Source organism: Babylonia areolata, chromosome 31 (genome assembly GCF_041734735.1).
Source record: "Babylonia areolata isolate BAREFJ2019XMU chromosome 31, ASM4173473v1, whole genome shotgun sequence".
In the NCBI taxonomy this organism is placed as follows: domain Eukaryota; kingdom Metazoa; phylum Mollusca; class Gastropoda; order Neogastropoda; family Buccinidae; genus Babylonia; species Babylonia areolata.
The window spans coordinates 1,950,063-1,971,769 of NC_134906.1; the positions used below are offsets into that span (position 1 = coordinate 1,950,063).

At 41.3% G+C, this 21,707-nt stretch overlaps 1 protein-coding gene across 1 annotated transcript; it reads left to right on the top strand.

Annotated features, from left to right (window-relative positions):
- The first annotated feature begins 345 nt into the window (after positions 1-345).
- Positions 346-20,372, top strand: LOC143275998 (uncharacterized). Its single transcript, XM_076580364.1, has 12 exons — positions 346-408; positions 559-729; positions 1,230-1,309; positions 3,313-3,453; positions 3,989-4,095; positions 6,196-6,314; positions 7,763-7,875; positions 10,271-10,392; positions 12,969-13,081; positions 14,228-14,397; positions 15,546-15,659; positions 16,629-20,372. Exons 2-12 carry the CDS (start codon positions 619-621, stop codon positions 16,891-16,893), a joined length of 1,455 nt encoding a protein of 484 aa, XP_076436479.1. The 5' UTR covers positions 346-408; positions 559-618; the 3' UTR covers positions 16,894-20,372.
- Positions 20,373-21,707: the final 1,335 nt, after the last annotated feature.

Sequence of the window (21,707 nt, forward strand, 5' to 3'; positions counted from 1 at the left end):
GTCATCATTAGGCCGGGGATGCGATTCCCATCGAAGTGTAGGTTAAAGTGAACAAGTGAAGGTAAACGAGTTTGCAGATTGCGAACCGAATACGAATAATTCTAAATAAAAACTGTTAGTCTTTTTTTCTTTTCTTTTCTTTTCTTTTTTCTTAATCTTCTTCTTTCCTTTCCCCCATTTCTTTCTTTTTTAAACCAAATTTACAGTAAGACATACTAACATTCGGTGCTCCGAGTTAGCATTTTGAAAAGACAGAAAGGGTCTTGCGAAGTTGAGTGAGTTTTCGGGGTCATTCCAGGTCATTATTCCCTAACCTAATGAATCCTAACTTTTACTTGACAGAGAGCAAAGTTCACGAAACAAACACCAAGTGAGTGTACGGGGCCCAGAGAGTGTTTTCAAATACGCGTAAGTAATCAATGCGTAACTCTTGCCCAAATTTGTGGCATGTGATTTCAAAAATGAACGTGTAAAATAGGAGAATACCACGCAGAATAATTTCAGACACTTCTTGCTGTTGTTAGGTCAGTCATTTCTGCGTGTTATTTTTTCTTGCAGGATCTTCACCGAGACAAGCGGTGTCCGGTGCAAGGGAAGCGACTGTTGAAAAGAACCACCATGCCGTCACACAAGATGAGATCGGGTATTGTCCCCTGTTTCGTGATCGTGACGACTTCCTGGATCGTCTACAAACTGTTCATCAAACCGTTTCTGTCGCCACTGAGAAAAGTAAATAAAACAGAAAAAACATGCGTTTGTGCTTTTTTGTACGTTTTACTGATGTCTTATTTGTGTGATGTTTTTATTCATACGCTCTGTGTGTGCGTGTGTGTGGCTGAGTCTGTCGACAATTATTGTGAATTTTTATTTGACAAATTTTAATATCTTGATCTTAGATATGATCTTAGATATCAAGTTTGTGTTTATAATGAGCTGATGATTGCACTTGTTCATTTCTGTGTAGATTGATAGATTTTTTTTTTTTTTTTACTGATTGATTGATTGATTATATTAGTTTATAGTATAGTATTCATTACTGGGTCAGTGTTTTCATTGAAATGTGGGAGCATGATTAAACTTTGTGTTGTCTGTGAATTAAATGTATGTGCTTTTTTCATAAGCCACTGTTTTTAACAGCGCACGTGTCAAGGATTTCTCGTTTTCTTTGTTTTGATATAAAAGTATTCTTGTGTCTTGCCCCAAGTATTGTCCCTGTGATGTCTTTTCAGATACCAGGACTGTCGTACCGACCTATCGTTGGAAACATGTTGGATGCATTGAACGAAGAACCAATGACCAGTTCCATCAAGTTAGTGTGAAACTGCATGTGGCTGTCTGTGTGAAGTCATTGCGCGATTTTTTTTTTTTTTTTTTTATGGCTCAGTGAAAAGTGTAGAGTCTGATAAAAGATTTTTTTTTTTTAAGAAAAAGAGTAAAGTTCTTTGTTTTGTTATGTGTGAGTGAGTGTGTGCATATGTGTGTGTATGTGTGCGTGTGTGTGTGTGCGCGCGCGCACGTGTGTGTGTGCATGCGCATGTGCGCACATGCCTTTGATCAGTCAGGAGAACACGGCACTTAATCACTTCACCATGGCAAGCTGGTGAATGTTGATAAATGTCGTTCAAGAGTCTTGGCGAATCGTCATGATTTTTATTCCCTGAATGTCATCCTTGATTCTTTGCAATTTTTTTGCGTCGTTGTTATTAATTTTACTTTTGATTTCACACACACTATACCGTGAGCCACTGGACCAGCAGGGGTATCATTCATTCCCTTCTCCGGTGCAAACTACTGCCTTGCTGAAGGGGAAAAAAACTCAAGTAGTCGCGGCTAGATACCCCACCCCCAACCCCAAGTATATTACCTCCCCTGTGCATGCCTTTAGAGCGCCCTCTTCTTCTGGCATCCGTCTTCGATCCCTGACATATGCATCCAAAGCAGCTAAGTCTTTGGGGTTCTTTTTTTTAGCGTTTTCTTACCATCTATCGTTTCTTTGAAGTTCTTGCTTTGCATTTTGTCATGTCTTCTTACAGGACATTCTTATTTGATTTGCTTTGATTTGATATGGATACTTACATAACGCCTATCCTCGGTCAGAGACCAAGCTCTAAGCACTTTAGAAACTTGGGTTCATTCGCACAACAGGCTGCCTACCTGGGTAGAGCCGACAGACGGCTGTCATTGGGCGCTCATCATTCGTTTCCTGTGTCATTCAATTAGATCTCAGGCATGCACACATACACATTCATACAGACATGCAACATTTTATGTGAATGACTGTTTTGTTTATTTACCCCGCCATGTAGGTAGCTGTACTTTTAGGGGTTGTGCATGCTTGGTATGTTCCTGTTTCCATAACCCACCGAAAGCTCACATGGATTACATGATCTTTAACATGTTGTATTTCATCTTCTGCATACATATACACATGAAGGGGGTTCAGGCACTAGCAGGTCAGCACACATATGTTGATGTGGGAGATGGGGAAAAAAATCTCTGCCCTTTACCTATCAGGCGCTGTTAAGTTGATTTGTACCTGAGACCCTCAGACTGAAAGTCCAACGTTTCAACCACTCAGCTATTGCACCTTTCCGTGTTGGTGACGGTGTGTTGATGACGGTGTGTCGGTGATGGTGTGTCAGTGATGGTGTGTCAGTGAAACTGTGTGATGGTGTGTTGGTGATGGTGTGTCGGTGACAGTGTGTCACTGATGGTGTGTCAGTGAAGCTGTGTCTGTGATGGTGTGTAGGTGATGGTGTGTCGCTCATGGTGTGTGTCGGTCATGGTGTGTTGTTGATGGTGTGTCACTGATGTTGTGTCATTGATGGTGTGTTGGTGATGGTGTATCAATGACAGTATGTTGGTGATGGTGTGTCAGTGATGGTGTGTCGGTGACAGTGTGTCACTGATGGTGTGTCGGTGAAGCTGTGTCTGTGATGGTGTGTAGGTGATGGTGTGTTGCTCATGGTGTGTGTCGGTCATGGTGTGTTGGTGATGGTGTGTTGTTGATGGTGTGTCACTGATGTTGTGTCATTGATGGTGTGTTGGTGATGGTGTATCAATGACAGTATGTTGGTGATGGTGTTTTGGTGATGGTGTGTCAGTGACGGTGTGTCAGTGATGGTGTGTCAGTCATGGTGTGTCGCTGATGTTGTGTCACTGGCGGTGTGTTGGTGACAGTGTGTGTTTCTGATGGTTCATCGCTGATCGTGTGTTGGTTGTGTGTGTCAGTGACGGTGTGTCAGTGATGGTGTGGTCAGTGACGGTGTGTCAGTGACGGTGTGTCAGTGACGGTGGTGGGAAATGTGGCAGGTGGATGAAGGAGCTGGAGTCACGCCTGATCCGTTTCTACTTCCTGTACGGCGAGGAGCGCCTCCTGACGGCCGACCCAGACATCGTCAAACAAATCTGCGTCTCCAAAAGCAGGAATTATCACCATGCCAACACAAGCTGGTGTGTTTGTTTGTTGGTGTCTTGTTATGGCTGATACAGCTTGGTCTCTTGTGAAGGACTATGACTCTCAAACATGGAGGCAAAACTGCACTGGCTCTTAGTGCCGCAGCCTTTGGGGGCTAGTTGATCTTTGGGAACCATCCCAAAGCCAACTGTCCTTAAAACCCTCTTCTTGTTCTGGTCAGTCAAGTGCCTAGCACATGTGGTATAACGTACATGGATTTGTCCGAACACACCTTGACACCACCTTGAGAAACTGAAGCAGTCACATAACAAATACTACTGAGTATTGTGCTGATGTTAGGCCCAACACTCGACTTATATCACAGATTGACATAAGTTTACATTTGGGCCAACAGCAAATGATGGCCCCTGTGTGAGGCTTGAAGAGGGCTGTGGCAGTAACAATGATAAAATATTAAAAAAATTAATGTAAAAAAAACCCCCAAAAACAACAACCCCAAAACAACCAAAAAATACGATAAAGCGGTGTCAGTGATGAGAGAAGGGGGTGACGAGGAATCTTTCTGTGCAGGCTGCTGAAGACCCTGACCCCAAAGTTTGTGCTTCTGATGAACGGTGAGCCACACCACAACCTGAAGCGAGCGCTCGCACCAGCGTTCAACTCGGTGTCTGTGGACGGTGAGTAAAGCGTCATGTCGTGTTTTGCTCCATGGTTTTCTTGTGCAGTGTTCTCTTTTTTTTTTCTTTTTTTTTCTCTCATTTAATTGAACAAACATTGAAAATACAAGAGTGATGGCCAAGCGTCCGCCTAGGAAGCAAGAGAATCTGAGCGCACTGGTTCGAATCCCGGCACAGTCTGCCAGTATTTTCTCCCCCTCCGCTAGACCTTGAGTGGTGGTCTGGACGCTGGTCATTCGGATGAGACAATAAACCGAGGTCCCATGTGTAGCTTGCAGTTAGCGCAAGTAAAAGAACCCACGGCAACAAAAGGGTTGTCCCTGGCAAAAATCCACTTCGAAAGGAAAAGCAAACAAACAAAAAAAAACTGCTGGCAGGAAAAAATACACACACACACACACACACACACACACACACACACACACACACACACACACACACACACACACAAAAGGGTGGCGCTCTCAGTGTAGCGACGCTTTCTCCCTGGGGAGAACAGCCTGAATTTCACACAGAGAAATCTGTTGTGACAAAAAAGAGTAATACAGTACCATACAGACAACACCAGGAACACTTCAAGTATGCACAGATAACATCAAGTATGCACGGATAACATCAAGTATGCACAGATAACATCAAGTATGCACAGATAACATCAAGTATGCACAGATAACATCAAGTATGCACGGATAACATCAAGTATGCACGGATAACATCATGAACACATTGGTAACACCATCAGTTACAAAACAACACTTACATAATCATTGCTAACATCATGAACACACTGATAACACCAATTACAAAACAACACTTACATAATCATTACTAACATCATGAACCCATTGATAACACCAGTTACAAAACAACACTTACATAATCATTACTAACATCATGAACACACTGATAACACCAATTACAAAACAACACTTACATAATCATTACTAACATCATGAACACATTGGTAACACCAGTTACAAAACAACACTTACATAATCATTACTAACATCATGAACACATTGGTAACACCAATTACAAAACAACACTTACATAATCATTACTAACATCATGAACACACTGATAACACCAATTACAAAGCAACACTTACATAATCATTACTAACATCATGAACACATTGATAACACCAATTACAAAACAACACTTATATAATCATTACTAACATCATGAACACATTGGTAACACCAAGTACAAAACAACACTTACATAATCATTACTAATATCATGAAAACATTGATAACACCAATTACAAAACAACACTTACATAATCATTACAAAACAACACTTACATAATCATTACTAACATCATGAACACATTGGTAACACCAATTACAAAACAACACTTACATAATCATTACAAAGCAACACTTACATAATCATTACTAACATCATGAACACACTGATAACACCAATTACAAAACAACACTTACATAATCATTACTAACATCATGAACACATTGATAACACCATCAGTTACAAAACAACACTTACATTATCATTACTAACATCATGAACACATTGATAACACCAATTACAAAACAACACTTACATAATCATTACTAACATCATGAACACACTGATAACACCAATTACAAAACAACACTTACATAATCATTACTAACATCATGAACACATTGATAACACCAATTACAAAACAACACTTACATAATCATTACTAACATCATGAACACATTGATAACACCAATTACAAAACAACACTTACATCATCATTACTAACATCATGAACACACTGATAACACCAGTTACAAAACAACACTTACATAATCATTACTAACATCATGAACACATTGGTAACACCAATTACAAAACAACACTTACATAATCATTACTAACATCATGAACACACTGATAACACCAATTACAAAACAACACTTACATAATCATTACTAACATCATGAACGCATTGATAACACCAATTGATAACACACACACACACACACACACACACACACACACACACACAAACAAAAACATCATCACACCAAAGATCCCATGGGAAGAAGTGGTTTATACACACAAGTTGTGAGTTGTTTTTTTGTTGTTGTTTTTTTCTGTGGCCAGGTTTCATTGAGGTGTTTGACATCAAGGCCAAGGAGCTGGTGGAGGACTGGCACGAGCAGCTCAGGCTGGCCGGGGGTGAGGAGTGCACCATCCCCGCTCAGAGCAGCATGACCCACTTCGTGAGTGATGTCCCCTTGTTGACCCAGTTGTGATGGGCTGCAATAGCCGAGTGGTTATAAAGCACCTGGTGCGTTAAGGGTGGAGATTTTTTCCAATCTCCCAGGTCAGCATAATTATGTGCGGACCTGCTTGTTGTGCCTGAACTCCCCCCCCCCTTTTCGTGTGCATTTGCAAGCAGAAGATCAAATACGCATGTTCAAGTTCCTGTAATCCGTGTCAGTGTTTGGTGGGTTATGGAAACAAGAATATACCCAGCATGCACACCCCCGAAAACGGAGTATGGCTGCCTGCATGGCGGGGTAAAAACGGTCATACATGTAAAAGCCCACTCATGTACATACAAGCATACATGGGAGTTGCAGCCCACGAATGAAGAAGAAGAAGGAGGTGACCCAGTTGCGAACATGCCATGAATACACAGAGATTGATACAGTGACATGCACTGCTCAGAGCGGCATGGCCTACATCGTGAGTGATGTCCCCTTGTTGACCCAATTGTCAACATGCATGAACACAGGCACTCTCATTGAGACAGTGACATGCACTGCTCAGAGCGGCATGGCCTACATCGTGAGTGAGTGATGTCCCCTTGTTGACCCAGTTGTGAACATGCACAAAATTCACAGATTTTATTTATTTATCTGTTGTTTTTTCGTTGGCTTTTTTTTCTTCCCCGCATCATGTTTTATTTCATTATCTATCTGCTTAACCTTTTCTCAAGGCCTGACTAAGCACGTTGGATGTCGCTGCTGGTCAGGCATCTGCTTGACAGATGTGGTGCAGTGTATACGGATTTGTCGGAATGCAGTGATGCCTCCTTGAGTAACTGAGCAGAACTTACTTTACATTTTAGTTTGATGTTTGAACATGTCACACAGTGAACTTCTGTACCTGCTAGTCTGTGGACGATCATCAAAATCATGTCAATACACATCCACGATATAAATCTAGGGGAGTAATAATAATAGTAATGGTATTTACATAGCGCTGAATCTTGTGCAGAGACAAATCAAAGCGCTTTCGCACCAGTCATTCACACGCATGCATAACTCTAAAACTGTAGAAACTAAAGACAAGGAAGACGCAGGCAAGGGAGGCTATTTTGGGAAGAGGTGGGTTTTAAGGCCAGACTTGAAAGAGCTGAGTGTGGAGACTTGACGAAGTGAAAGAGGAAGTTCATTCCAATCGCAAGGTCCAGAGAAGAATAAGAACGGCGGCCAACAGTCGAGTGTTTGAATCTGGGTATGCGTAAACAGAGTGGATCCGAAGCTGATTGTAGCACAGAATGATCAGTTCAGGTTGTTTTACACTTGGAAAGCGTTCAAGTTGCAAAGCAAGCTCAAGGGAAACCACTCTTTGATGATATAACACCAACTGAATAAACATTGAGTTGCTTCCCTTCCCTTCACACAGACACTGAGCGAGTCTTGTTCTGATATTTGTGCAGACCCTCGACACAATCTGTCAGTGTGCGTTCGATTACAAGATGAACTGCATGCAAGATCCACACAGCGCCGGGGTTCAGCACATGAAGAAGATACTGGAAGGATTCCGTCTCAGGTCTGAGTGGAGCTGAAGTGTTCTGTCTACTGGTGTGTGTGTGTGTGTGTGTGTGTGTGTGTGTGTGTGTGGGTGTTTGACTGTGTGTGTTGGGTGGGGGAAGTTGGGGGGAAGGGTTGTGTGTTGTGTGTGTGTGTATGTGAGTGGGTGGGTGTTTGTGTGTGGGGGGGTTGGGGCGTGAGGGGTTGTATGTTGTGTGTGTGTGTGCGAGTGGTTGGGCGTTTGTGTGTGGGGTGTGTGTGTGTGTGTGTGTGTGTGTTTGGGTGTGTGTGCGAGTGGTTGGGCGTTTGTGTGTGGGGTGTGTGTGTGTGTGTGTGTGTTTGGGTGGGTGTTTGTGTGTGTGTGAGCAGGGGTTGTATGTTGTGTGTGTGTGTTGTTGTGTGTGTGTGTTTGGGTGGGTGTGCGAGTGGATGTGTGTGTGTGTTGGGGGAGTGTGTGGGGGGGGGATGTATGATGTGTGTTTGTGTGTGTGTGTGTCTGTGCATTGTGGGTCTGTGTCCTTATGTAGCAAATGCAGCCCACTTTCATACTTCTTTCATTCTATTTTTTTTATTTTGTTTGTTTGATTCATTTATACTGTTTCATTTTCGTTTACCAGATTAACTAGGCTCCCAAAGCCTCACTTGTATGTTTGATCTGTGTGTAAGTTAACTCATTCCACCCCAGGTACAAGTTAACCCATTCCAACCAGGTACAAGTTAACTCATTCCATCCAGGTACAAGTTAACTCATTCCACCCCAGGTACAAGGTAACCCATTCCACCCCAGGTACAAGTTAATCCATTCCACCCCAGGTACAAGTTAACTCATTCCACCCAGGTACAAGTTAACCCATTCCACCCAGGTACAAGTTAACTCATTCCACCCCAGGTACAAGTTAACTCATTCCACCCAGGTACAAGTTAACTCATACCACCCCAGGTACAAGTTAACTCATTCCACCCAGGTACAAGTTAACTCGTACCATGATTAATTCCCCTGTGGACCAGGTACCAGTATTCTTGTACCAGTGCACTGTTCTGATTTCGTCCATTCTTGCTTGGTACAGTCGGCATTCTGAACTGAACTGTTTGTGGATTCCAGAAGCATGAAACAAAGCTTTGTTGGACCAATTGAATCAACAAGTGTTCATCAATTTTTCGCGGTTTTAGTGAACCACCCTGTTTTTGACTCACTTGTGTAAACAAAGTGAGTCTATGTTTTAACCCGGTGTTTGGTTGTCTGTGTATGTGTGTGTGTGTATGTGTGTGTGTGTGTGTGTGTGTGTGTATGTGTGTGTGTGTATGTGTGTGTATGTGTGTGTGTGTATGTGTGTGTCTGTGTGTCTGTGTGTGTGTGTGTGTGTGTGTGTCTGTGGTAAACTTTAACATTGACATTTTCTCTGCAAATACTTTGTCAGTTGACACCAAATTTGGCATAAAAATAGGAAAAATTCAGTTCTTTCCAGTCATCTTGTTTAAAACAATATTGCACCTCTGGGATGGGCACAAAAAAATTTTAAAAAAAGAAGCCTAATTATATGCAAACTGCATTTACTGTTATATTTATATTTTTTGTATTCTCTAAATTTGGCACTTTGACCTCTTATTCTGACACAACAACATGATGAGTCATTATTATCATTTTTTGTTCAAACAGGAACTTCTTTTGCTTAGCATGGAATTTTTTTTAATTTTGCAAACGTTTTGGTGCAGATAGTAAAGAAGGGAAATTACTCTGTAATTAATGCTAGGGGACTTAATTCGCTTTAAACTGATCTTTCTCTTCTTAAACATTACATTTTGAAATTATACTCAATACATAAAAAGCTTGGATTTAAAAAAAAAAGTGTATCACAAGTGTGTCTTGAAGGCCTTGCCTCTCTTGTTGTTTTTGTTTTTCTGCAGTGGTGTCATATAGTGCTGGTGCAGGGGAGTTATGTAGCAGGCATGTGGCTGAGGGGTGGAGTGGGTTAATCAGGCAGTTGCTTCCTTCAAAAAGATTTTTTTTTTTTTTAAAGCAAATGCGGTGTAATGTGTATGGACACTCTGACGCCATTTTGAAACGAAATGAAAACCTTATACGGCCCATCCAGTACAGTGAAAGTAATGCATTTTTTTCCTCTTGTGTGTGTGAGAGTATCGTAAGCATGTGAATGTGTGTGATAACACATGCTTCATTCTGTGTGAATTCAAATGCTGTGTGTGTGTGTGTGTAGTAGTAGTAGTGGTCTTCAGTTTAACGTCTTCCACTTTAAGTGATATTAGTGTGTGTGTGTGTGTGTGTGTGTGTGTGTGTACAAACAGACATGCATGTGTATGCTTTCACACAAATATAAATTCCAACAAGAATATCTGTGACTTGAAAAGGAAATCTTTCCAAACATGTTTTGTTGTTGTTGTTTTTTATGTGGAAGGTTGATCGACATGATTCCGCTGATGTCGCGACTGCCGACCAAGGAGAACCGGGAGCGACGGGAAGCCATCAAATTCTTCTCCGACACCATCAAAAACGTCATCAAACAAAAACGGCATCATTGTTAGTGTGTTACATCATGACACGTGTGGAAGTATTTGTGATTGCTTATTTGTTGGAAGGAGAAGGTTGGGGCTCCCTGCCTTCCACCACCGAGCCCTAGACACGGTGAATATAGATTCACTGCCCTGATGTCCTGTTCTGGCTAGTTGACCTTTTAACTCACTCAGTACGGCCAGTCCTCTCTTCTCCTCTACACAGACCCCTCGGATGTCCAGTGGGTGTCTGAATGACCCAACCTTTAGTTTCCATCATCAGAATTGTGGTATTATTTGTCAACAATCACCTCTTCAGTATAAGAGCCTTCCACTTGCAATATTTTGATGATGGTAATTGGGGTGAAACGCTGTTAATGTCGTCTCTTTCGCCGTTCGTATGGAGAGAGTTAACTAGTTTTTATGTGCTTCATGTGTTTTTTGTGCTTATAGTAATTTTCTGCATATAGGGCGCTGCTTTTTTTTATTTTTTTTTTTAATTTTTTAATCAGATCTGACCCCTGCATCTTATAGGCTGTATGCACCCTACCTGTGTCTGAAACCTAAATTCTGACCACTAGGAAGAGCCACCTGACACAACAGACCCACTTTCTGACAACATCGTTGATCACAATAAATGCTCATGGTCAGCGTGAACAGCAACAGTCAAACCACTGTTCAAATCAACATAGTCCATGTCATCATTGAATCAGATTGAAACCAAATCACATACACCACAAAATTTCCACCGAACATGATTGCAGTTCCCCCCCTTAGGCTATGAAAAAAGAGCAGTGTCAGAGTTGGGGATAAGTCATGGTATGAAAATAGAGAAAGCGGAAGTGAACTGATCATTTTTCAAAAGCAGAACACAAAGCAAACTGGTGGATGGGACTGAAGGCAGGGCTAGTAGACTGGACTCTGATTGAACAACTAATAAACTAGGGCTTTACAACACTTACATAACTGAAACCTGTAGAATTTTATTCCATATCATTTGATGCAACCCCCAAAGGGAGGGCTCCCCCATCCACCACCTGGGGGACGCGCCCCTACGCCGTGTAGTCCCAGCGCGAGGGGCACTTACTCTGATTTTCCTGGCTGACTCAGACGTGAGTGGGTGCCTAACATCGTTCGCGCAAAGATTGAAACGGCAGGAAGAGAGGATTAGGCTCCCACCACCTCCCTAAACAGAGCCCTGAGGAGCCAGTTGCATTGCTCGGTGCTAACTTTTTGACAGTTAAATCCCTACGTTGACCGGACTATGCCATTGGTCAGTTCCATACTACACACAGTTAGTCGCGGGTTACGACCATACGTGGAGTGATGGCCTAGAGGTAACGCGTCTGCCTAGGAAGCGAGAGAATCTGAGCGCGCTGGTTCGAATCACGGTTCAGCCACCGATATTTTCTCCCCCTCCACTAGACCTTGAGTGGTGGTCTGGACGCTAGTCATTCGGATGAGACGATAAACGGAGGTCCCGTGTGCAGCATGCACTCAGCGCACGTAAAAGAACCCACGGCAACAAAAGGGTTGTTCCTGGCAAAATTCTGTAGAAAAATCCACATCGATAAGAAAAACAAATAAAACTGCATGCAGTAAAAAATACAAAAAAAAAAAAGGGTGGCACTGTAGTGTAGCGACGCACTCTCCCTGGGGAGAGCAGCCTGAATTTCACACAGAGAAATCTGTTGTAATAAAAAGAAATACAAAATACAAATACAAATACTAGGCTCTTCCGTCCAAGCAATGCAGCTGGCTCCAGTGGACACAGAGGGTATGTATTTCATTGCCTTGATGGTCGTAAAAGTCTACGGGTCTTTTAACTAAGTGATTACTGATTGCTTTTACATGCTTCATGTGGTCTAGTTTTTGTTTGATTTTATACGAATTGTGAGATGATTATTTTGTGATGTTCCTCCCTCCCTCTTTGACCCCCCCCCCTTCCTCCCCACACTCCACTTTTATTTCTCTCTTTATTGCCTTTGTAAGTGGGTGCAACGTTTTGTGGTGTATGCAATGAGCAGAATCAGAATCAGAACCAATTTCAGTGTCAATTATACCATCACAGGGTTTACAAGACATGCATGCACAGTCACATATACCACACACAAACAGTGATTTAACAACAGAATGATGTAAATGAAATGAAATACTAGACAAGAGATTGATTTACTTCTCCATGCTAGGGTGTTTTTGGCAGCAGTTATTGACAAATTCTTCAAATGTTGCTACATCTTTCACTTTGAATGGAGTTCAGAGTATGAAACAGGAAACCAGACTACATACATATAACAGAAGATAAGCATTTTCACTCAGTGAACAAAACAGTGCATGTACGAAGAAAAGCAATGTTAGCAAACAAAACGGGGCACACACTTTGATAAGCATGGTAAGCAAACATAACGGGGCACACACTTTGATAATCATGGTAAGCAAACAAAACAGAACACATACTGAAATAATCATGGTAAACAAACAAACCAGAACACACACTTAGATAAGCATGGTGAGCAAAGAAAACATAACACACACTTAAATAAGCATGGTATGTGAGTGAAACAGAACACACGCTTAGATAAGTACAGTATGATCTGATTTCAGCCAGTGAGCAGCGAAAAAAAGACCTGCTGTCTTGTCTTCTGTCTGCGGGTGAACGTTTCAGCAACGATGTCATCTACTCTCATGTCGCGGGATTTATGATCGCGGGGTTTGAAGTAAGTAAATCTCTGTGTGTGGACAGATCTGTGGGAAACATGCATGTGTATCGTTTCTGTGTCGTGATGGGGGCAACAGCCAAGTGGGTGAAGGGATGAACTTCAATTCTGATGGTCCTGGGCCCTGGTCAAAGTTGGTGGGTTGAAGTCTACGCTCACACTAAGCCCAGCCAGTTGCCATCAGCCTGACACAGCAACACGCACACACACACACACACACAGAAACACATACACACACACAGACACACATACACACACCACACACACTCACACACACACATACATACAGCCAGTTGCCATGAGCTAGACAACAACACGCACACGCACGCATGCACACACATACGCACGCACTCACACACACACACACACATACATACAGCCAGTTGCCATCAGCCAGACAACAGCAACGCGCATGCACGCACGCACGCGCACGCACACACACACACACATGCACACACACACACACAGCTGGCTGGAGATGACTGGTGGCCAGTGTAAACACTTACCGCCGGCATGCATGGTGGGAGAGTGCAGAATGGTGTGCAAACAATTCTCAGCCAGTGGCTGTCAGCAGCTGGCAGAAACTGGCTGGACTTTGTGTGAATGTAACCAAGGGGTGGAGATTTTTTTGATCTCCCTGGCCAACAGACCGAAATATTCTTCATACTGTTTTCTGGTCAACTATTTTTCTTTCGTAATGATCTATTTGTCCTGTTAGAAAGGGTGGAGATTTTTCTGATCTCCCCGGCCAACAGACCAAAATATTGTTCATACTGTTTTCTGGTCAACTATTTTTCTTTCGTAATGATCTATTTGTCCTGTTAGAAAGGGTGGAGATTTTTCTGATCTCCCCGGCCAACAGACCAAAATATTGTTCATACTGTTTTCTGGTTAACCTACTTTTTTTATCCCGATGATCAGTTTGTCCTGTTAGCAAATTACATTTAACATTGTAAATTATTTGTAACAGAGTGGACAAAATGAAGATGAGAAAAAATACAGAAAACGTTTGTGTTTTTTGGTTGTTGTCTTTTATTATTGTTGTTGTTTATTGCTGCTGTTTACCCGAGTTTGAAATGGATCTGAAAATGAGCCACAATAAAAAAAAAAAAGAGCCTTACAATGACACCTCTTTGCCTCTCTCAGACAACCAGCACCGCACTGACATGGACTCTTCTGATGTTAGCCGAGCACCCTGGCGTGCAAGAGAAAGCAAGAAGGGAAGTGAGGCCAATGGTGCTGAAGAACCATAATGTCAATTGGCTGCCGGTGAGAGATATGACCTATCTGACGGCGGTCATCATGGAAACGTTGCGGTGAGACAGTTCAGTTCAGTCATGTGGTAGCAATACTGGTTGTGTGGTTTTTGTCGTTGTTTTTTTTTTCTTTCCCATTTTTCTGTAGTGGCGTGTTGGCCTAAAGGTAACTAATGTGTCCGCCTAGGAAGCGAGAGAATCTGAGTGCACTGGTTTGAATCACACCGGTGGTCGCCAGTGTTTTCTCTCCCTCCACTAGACCTTGAGTGGTGGTCTGGACACTAGTCATTCATATGAGATGATAAACCAAAGTCCTGTGTGCATAATGCATTTAGTGCACGTAAAAGAACCTACGGCAACAAAAGAGTTGTCCCTGGCAATTTACTGTAGAAAAATCCACTTCAATAGGAAGACAAATAAAATTGCAACGCGCAATAAAATTGCGACATGCAGCACGCATTTGATGCACTGAAGAAGAACCCTTGGCAACATAAATGTTTTGCAAATTTCTATTGAAGAAATCCACTGACAGGTATACAGATATGTATGCATGCACTCTAAGGCCAGAATGAATGCGTTTGGTTCTGGTTCCGGTCAGTCAAGTGCCTAGCACATGTGGTATAACGTATATGGATTTGTCCGAACACACCTTGACACCACCTTGAGAAACTGAAGCAGTCACATAACAAATACTACTGAGTATTGTGCTGATGTTAGGCCCAACACTCGACTTATATCACAGATTGACATAAGTTTACATTTGGGCCAACAGCAAAGTGAGAGCTGTATTATCAATGGTTTCTTCAGTCAATGGCAAACCATTTACAGCTTAGTCTTCTGTGAAGGACTATGACTCTCAAACTAGGAGGCAAAATTGCACTGGCTCCTAGTGCTGCAGCCTTGTGGGCTAGTTGGCCTTTTGAAACCATCCCAACACCAACTGTCCTAAAGCCCTCTTGGCCGAGAGAGTGGGGATGTACTTGGGCAAGACACTCTCCACTATAATCAAATTCTAGCCCAAATAGTTGGAACAGCAGTTGCCTCCTCTGCTGTTCTGATGGTCATAGTCGGACACGACTGACTATGTTATATATATATATATATATATATTGTGCTGATGTATTGTAGAAACATGGGTATGAATTTCGGTGTGTGTTTCTTGTTGTTGTTGTTTTCTCTCTCTCAATTATTACTGTTGTTTTTTGCAGTCTCTTTCCCCCCGTACCCACCCATTTCCGACGAGCAGTGTCAGACGACGTGATACAGGGACACAACATTCCGGCAGGGACTGTGATTGGCCTTTGTTCTGGAGCTCTTCACAGGTGAAGGAAGCGGTTTTGTGGCAGTAAGATAGAAATACAGTGTGGATGCCGAGTTATGTGGTAATAAGATAGAAATACAGTGTGGATGCTGAGTTATGTGGTAATAAGATAGAAATAGTGTGGATGCTGAGTTTTGTGGTAATAAGATAGAAATACAGTGTGTATGCTGAATTTTGTGGTAAGAAGATAGAAATGCAGTATGGATGCTGATTCTTTTGGTATTAAGGTAGAAGTACATGTGTATGTTGATTCTTGTGGTTATAAGATTGAAATAGTTTGTTGTTTGAATCTTGTGGTAGTAGGACCGAAAAATAATGTGTACACTCTGGGTTTGTGTGTGTGTGTGTGTGTGTGTGTGTGTAGGAAGACAGAGAGAAATAGATGAGAGAGGTGTATGTGTTGTGAATGTCGTTACGCTATTTCCAAACAGTATTTCTAGGGAGCTGATAATTATTCATACTCCTGTGCCTTAGTCTTGTCACACTGTGTTGCTAAACAGAGTCAAGAGCCGCATGGTGAACAATATATGAATGCACATTATTGTCATCATTGTTAGTAGTATGGTCACACATCCCCTTTTGGTTCACAGACATAAATGACCAAACTGATCAGCTTTCAGTTTAAAACTAACCTTAGCACTCTGTCATATCACTCCCTGTATCAGTCAGCATGTGTGTGAAGAAAGTCAGTGAAAATGAATTTAATCCATAAAAAAAATGCATTAATCAGATTCAGAGTGCATGAAGAAGAGAATTTAACATTCATTGAGTAAGATCTTTTCGGCCAATAAATATATTGCATTCTTTTTCAAGATATGTATGTGAAGAAAAAAAAAATTCTTTTCTGAGATAGTTATGATTTTAGCCTCTAGAAATGTTTCATGATACATACAGTGTGTACTCAGCACGAATGAAAAGGAGAATTTGTTTTTCAGTGAACAGCATTTGAACTTCGTCTTTGCTGTTTCAGGTTGCCAGAAAACTGGCCAGAACCTGACCTCTTCAAGCCGGAGCGCTTCCTGGAGCCGTACAATAAGTTCGCTTACCTCCCTTTCAGCATGGGCCCCTACAAGTGCATTGGCGAAGCCTTCGCTATGAACGAGATGAAGGTCATCCTCGCTCATCTCTTGACTAACTTTTGCTTCACACTGCCCCCTGGCTACAAGTATCGTCGTATCCGCCAACTGACCATGCAGCCCTCTCCGCCCTTATCGTTGATAGTATCCCTGGCATAAAGTTGTCCTGCCCTTATTGTTGACAGTTTCACTGGCATAAAGTTGTCCTACCCTTATCGCTGATAGTATCCCTGGCATAAAGTTGTCCTACCCTTATCGTTGACAGTATCACTGGCATAAAGTTGTCCTGCCCTTATCGCGGATAGTTTCACTGGCATAAAGTTGTCCTTCCCTTATCACTGACAGTAACACTGGCATAAAGTTGTCCTGACTTTATCGTTGAAAGTATCCCTGGCATAAAGTTGTCCTACCCTTATCGTTGACAGTATCACTGGCATAAAGTTGTCCTACCCTTATCGTTGACAGTATCACTGGCATAAAGTTCTCCTACCCTTATTGTTGACAATATCACTAGCTCAGAGATTTTGATATGTAAATCTGATGCCGTCTTTGACTTCAGACTAGAGAACAAAATCTGTGGAGAAGTGTCGTGGGCAGTGTTGACTAACACATTTCTTATTGTGCCGGTCAGTCATCCGCCCCGATGTGTTGTATGTATGGATCTAACTGCACTGATGCCTTCTTATGAAATTGAAGCTGAAAACTGGTGAGTTGTGGTAGAAATGTATATTCACCAACTTGTGCATAAATCAAGTTTAACACCACAACTGATGTACGGTTTTGTTGGGGTTGTGATGTTGATCCATAATTGCTTTTGTTGAATTCAGCGTTAATGTTTTGACAGTTTGCATGTATCTCCTTGACACCTCATGTACAAAACAGCAGTAATTATGTACATAATAGTAAATTTTATTCTTGTAAAGTCATCATATTATGCATTCTTTGCTGGACATATTATTTATTTTGACGATTTTGAAAAGTTTCTGTTAAAAGTCAGTTTGAATGAAATGGCATTTGTTCAAGCATTATTTTTTTTTTTAGACACTTTGACAACAGCAGTAAAGTGTACACACACACACACACACACATACACACATATATATATATATATATATCATTCATGAGGGATACATTTGACTGACTTCATTAATCATGTGAGCAGAAAAGCTGCATGGGTTTACCTCCAGTATGGCTGCCATGTATGACCATGTATTTGCACATGACTTCAGAACACTCCCCAGAACATGTTTTACTGTTGTTAAAGGGGACATGAAGTGGAAAAGCATTGTCCTCTCAAAACCAAGCAAGCAGGTAAATAATTACAAAACCATGCATGACTGAATGATTATTCATATTAAACCAGTGACTTAAAGACGCTGCAATACTGGCCTTGGCTCTATAGCAAGGAAACAGTCCTGGCACAGTCTTTTTTTTTTTTTTTTTTAAACAAATTTGTTTTGCTCTGCTTTGCAAGTCAGCCAGAAGCGAAGGTGAGTCTTCGTACTGGTGACGTCACAACTTTAAAAAAAAAATGACAGTCTTCTTAACGACTCAAACCATTATGTTTAAATGAAGCTTTTTCTCAGCATACACATTTATTTGCTTTAAGAAGTATTGAACGAGCCATAACTACATACATTACAATCTATGTAAGCCATAAAACCAAACCACTTATGGTCCTCTTTAAAGTCTTTATCTTTAAAGGTATACTTGTATGGGGAAAAAAAGTTTCCTTAGAATGCCCTAAAACTCAAGTTCACAGATCATTCAGTTTTTGATCAACCAACTTTGGATCAAAATGGATGAAACATCCAAAAATGGGTTTGACAAGACTAGACCTGATCTACAGATTCGGTGAAATAAACAGGCAAAAAAATAGCGCATTATCTTGGCAACAACACACAATTCTTCTGCACAAAGCAAACAAGCAAACCATAAGACAAAACACACAACTTCAAAGCACTGTACTCATAGTCTTTTAATCACCAGTAAACAGTTGACAAGCACTGTGATTCTTAACACAGAAAAACTATCTGTAAGAACCATATGGAGAAAAACACAAAAATAAAACAAAACAAACAAAAAAACCAATGAACAAGCATTGAAAGCACCTCAAATGAACTTCATTCCACATTGATCAAACATTCCTGTTTCTTGTGTAAATATCATACTGTAAATATGAGACAAAACCTTTCGTTGTGGACTTTGCCTACAACTGTTTGATAATTGATAATTATTTTTTAACTCACATAATGTTCTGACTGTTCTGGGCAGTTTCATCTCTGTTTAAAATGAGGGTGGCTGGGTGTTGTTGAATTATTTCGGCCTGAACAGCCCAGGTGAGAATACTGCTATTACAGGTATCTACCTCTTTTTTTTTTTTCTTTTTTTTTTTTTTTTTAAATATATAGCCTATATGGATCAGTCTGCATGCTTCCACACGTTGAAACTGATCTTTCTATCCACAAAGCACATAAGACACTGACCTCGGTGGAGTCTGTTCAATACAAGATTCAGGGGACGAGAGAAATCTGCTTGTCAAGTAATATCTCTGTTGATCAGCAGAAAGAAGGAAAGAAAGCGTTTTGGTCAGGAATGCAAAGTTTCCTTGTCATTGTGTATATGTATGCGTTTTTTGTTGAGGGATGCATTGAAATGCACACACACACACACACGACATTGAAATGCAGTACATGGTGGACCCAACCCTCTTCCCTCTCTCAAACATACACAAATGAATGCATGCACTCTCACTTGTGTGCACTTTAAGAGAGAGAGAGAGAGAGACGGAGTGAGAACAAAACTGTGTCATGAACTGTGTTTTGTGGGTTTGTCTTAGTATAGTGTTTTTTTTGTTGATGTGACTATTTTATCTGTGTTTTGTGGGTTTGTCTTAGTATAGTGTTTTTTGTTGTTGTTGATGTGACTATTTTATCTGTGTTTTGTGGGTTTGTCTTCGTATAGTGTTTCTTTGTAGATGTGTAAGTTTTATGATTTGACAGTCCTGATATGGCCCTGTGCAGTCGGCTGGACTATAAGAAACAAGAACTCGCTTGTGTGTACTTGACAGAGAGAGAGAGAGAGACTGGGAGAACAACAAAATACTAGATAGCAAAACAAGACATTGCATTATGGAGGGACGTCATGCTCTCACTTAATTCCTTCATCAATGACACATCGTCATCTCACGCTGGCATTTCGTTATTCATCTCTTGGTCTGAACTGCTTTGTAAAGAAGCAACACAACCAGTAAGAAACTGAATTATCGTTTGTTCCTGATGATATTTTTTCTCCTTTTCTTATTTGTTCAATCATCAGAGTTGGGGGGACTGGGGGGGGTGTGGGGTGTTTTCAAGGTGTTTTACATTATACAGATGATCTGTCAATACTGAATATAGGAAATTTTCTATCTAAAATTATGTTTAAATAACATACTTACTGTGACCCAACTAGTGCAGACTCCGGCAGGGGTCTGACATTCCTGTCCTGTGCAAACTACTATCCGCCTATGCGGAGAAACTGAAAATACTACAGCCGATAACCTCCTGGAAGTAGGTAACCTCCCCTTTGTCCCCCTGGCTAGCGCCCTCTTTTTTCGGCAGCCATCATGACTCCTGTTCCTGTGCTCTATCTTTTTTTATTTTTAACCCAAGCAGCTGTGATTGACAATTACATGACACAAATGAAGTTATTCTGGTTTATAGTTTCTTTATTCCACAGATGAATTTATCAATATTTATTACGTTCTGCTGTGACAGTCCTTTGCATTATACTAACGATTTGTCAGTATTATGCTGATGAATTTGTCAGCACTCCAATGATGATGAATTTGTCAATATGACTCCGATGAATCTGGCAATATTTCAAACCTGATTTTTTTTTCTCTGGGGCAAGTTTTGAAAGACAAGGTATGACTGGCGTACACCTGTTACCTTCACAGGAGAGTGAGAGGACGGGAATGTACAGCTTGGAATGAGGAGACGGAGTTGAAATAATCATGCTCAAAGTGATGTGGTATGTGAAACTTACTTCTAGGGTAAAGGTATGGGTTAGGCATGGGTGGTATCTGAGGTATATGTACTGCTTTAAACATGGAAAGTGTATATGTATATAAAGGTATAGGTTAGGTATGGGTTAGGCATGGCCAAAGCGCTATGTGTGGTATCTGAGGTATATGTACTACTTTAAACATGGAAAGTGTATATGTATATAAATGATTAAAAATGCAAAAAGCGTGATGTGTGATGTATGTGCATATATATATATATATATATATATATGCATATGTGTGTGTGTGTGTTTGTAAGTGTACACGTGTGTATGTGCGTGCGTGCATGCGTGTGTGTGTGTGTGTGTGTGTGCACAAGTGCTAACAACTGTAATCTCTGTATGGAATGGCAAACAAACCATCAGCTTACTTGATACACTGTGAGAGAGCCAAAACCCATGATTTTCCATCAGACATCGGCCCCTTACCTCCCACATTGAGTATTACTCTTTTTTTTTGTTTTTTTGTCACAACAGGTTTCTCTGTGAAATTAGGGATGCTCTCCCCATGCATCGCCACAGTACAGACATGAGCCACCTTCTCCTCCCATTTTTCTGTCTGCAACTGTATTTGCTGTTTTATCAATGCTTTTGTTTCAGAATTTTACTAGGGACAACACTTTTGTTTCCCTGGGTTCTTTTACGTGCGTAAAGTACATACTGTACAAGGGACCTTGGTTTAATTGTCTCGGGCATGTCTGTTTCCTGTGAGGCGTGGGAGGGGGTCTATTTCCTGTGGGGAGTGGTACATTTCCTCTGTGTGTGTGTGGTCTATTTTCTGTGTGGAGTGGTCTTATTTTCTGTGTGGAGTGGTCTTATTTCCTGTGTGGAGTGGGGGTCTATTTCCTATGTGGTGTGGGGGTCTATTTCCTGTGTGGAGTGGTCTTATTTCCTGTGTGGAGTGGTCTTATTTCCTGTGTGGAGTG

Bases quoted from the DNA above. Each gene is read 5' to 3' on its own strand.
- LOC143275998 (XM_076580364.1), top strand. From the start codon at position 619: ATGCCGTCACACAAGATGAGATCGGGTATTGTCCCCTGTTTCGTGATC. The intron at 7,876-10,270 runs GTCTGAGTGGAG...TTTATGTGGAAG, and splicing joins CTGGAAGGATTCCGTCTCAG to GTTGATCGACATGATTCCGC. The intron at 15,660-16,628 runs GTGAAGGAAGCG...TTGCTGTTTCAG, and splicing joins TGTTCTGGAGCTCTTCACAG to GTTGCCAGAAAACTGGCCAG.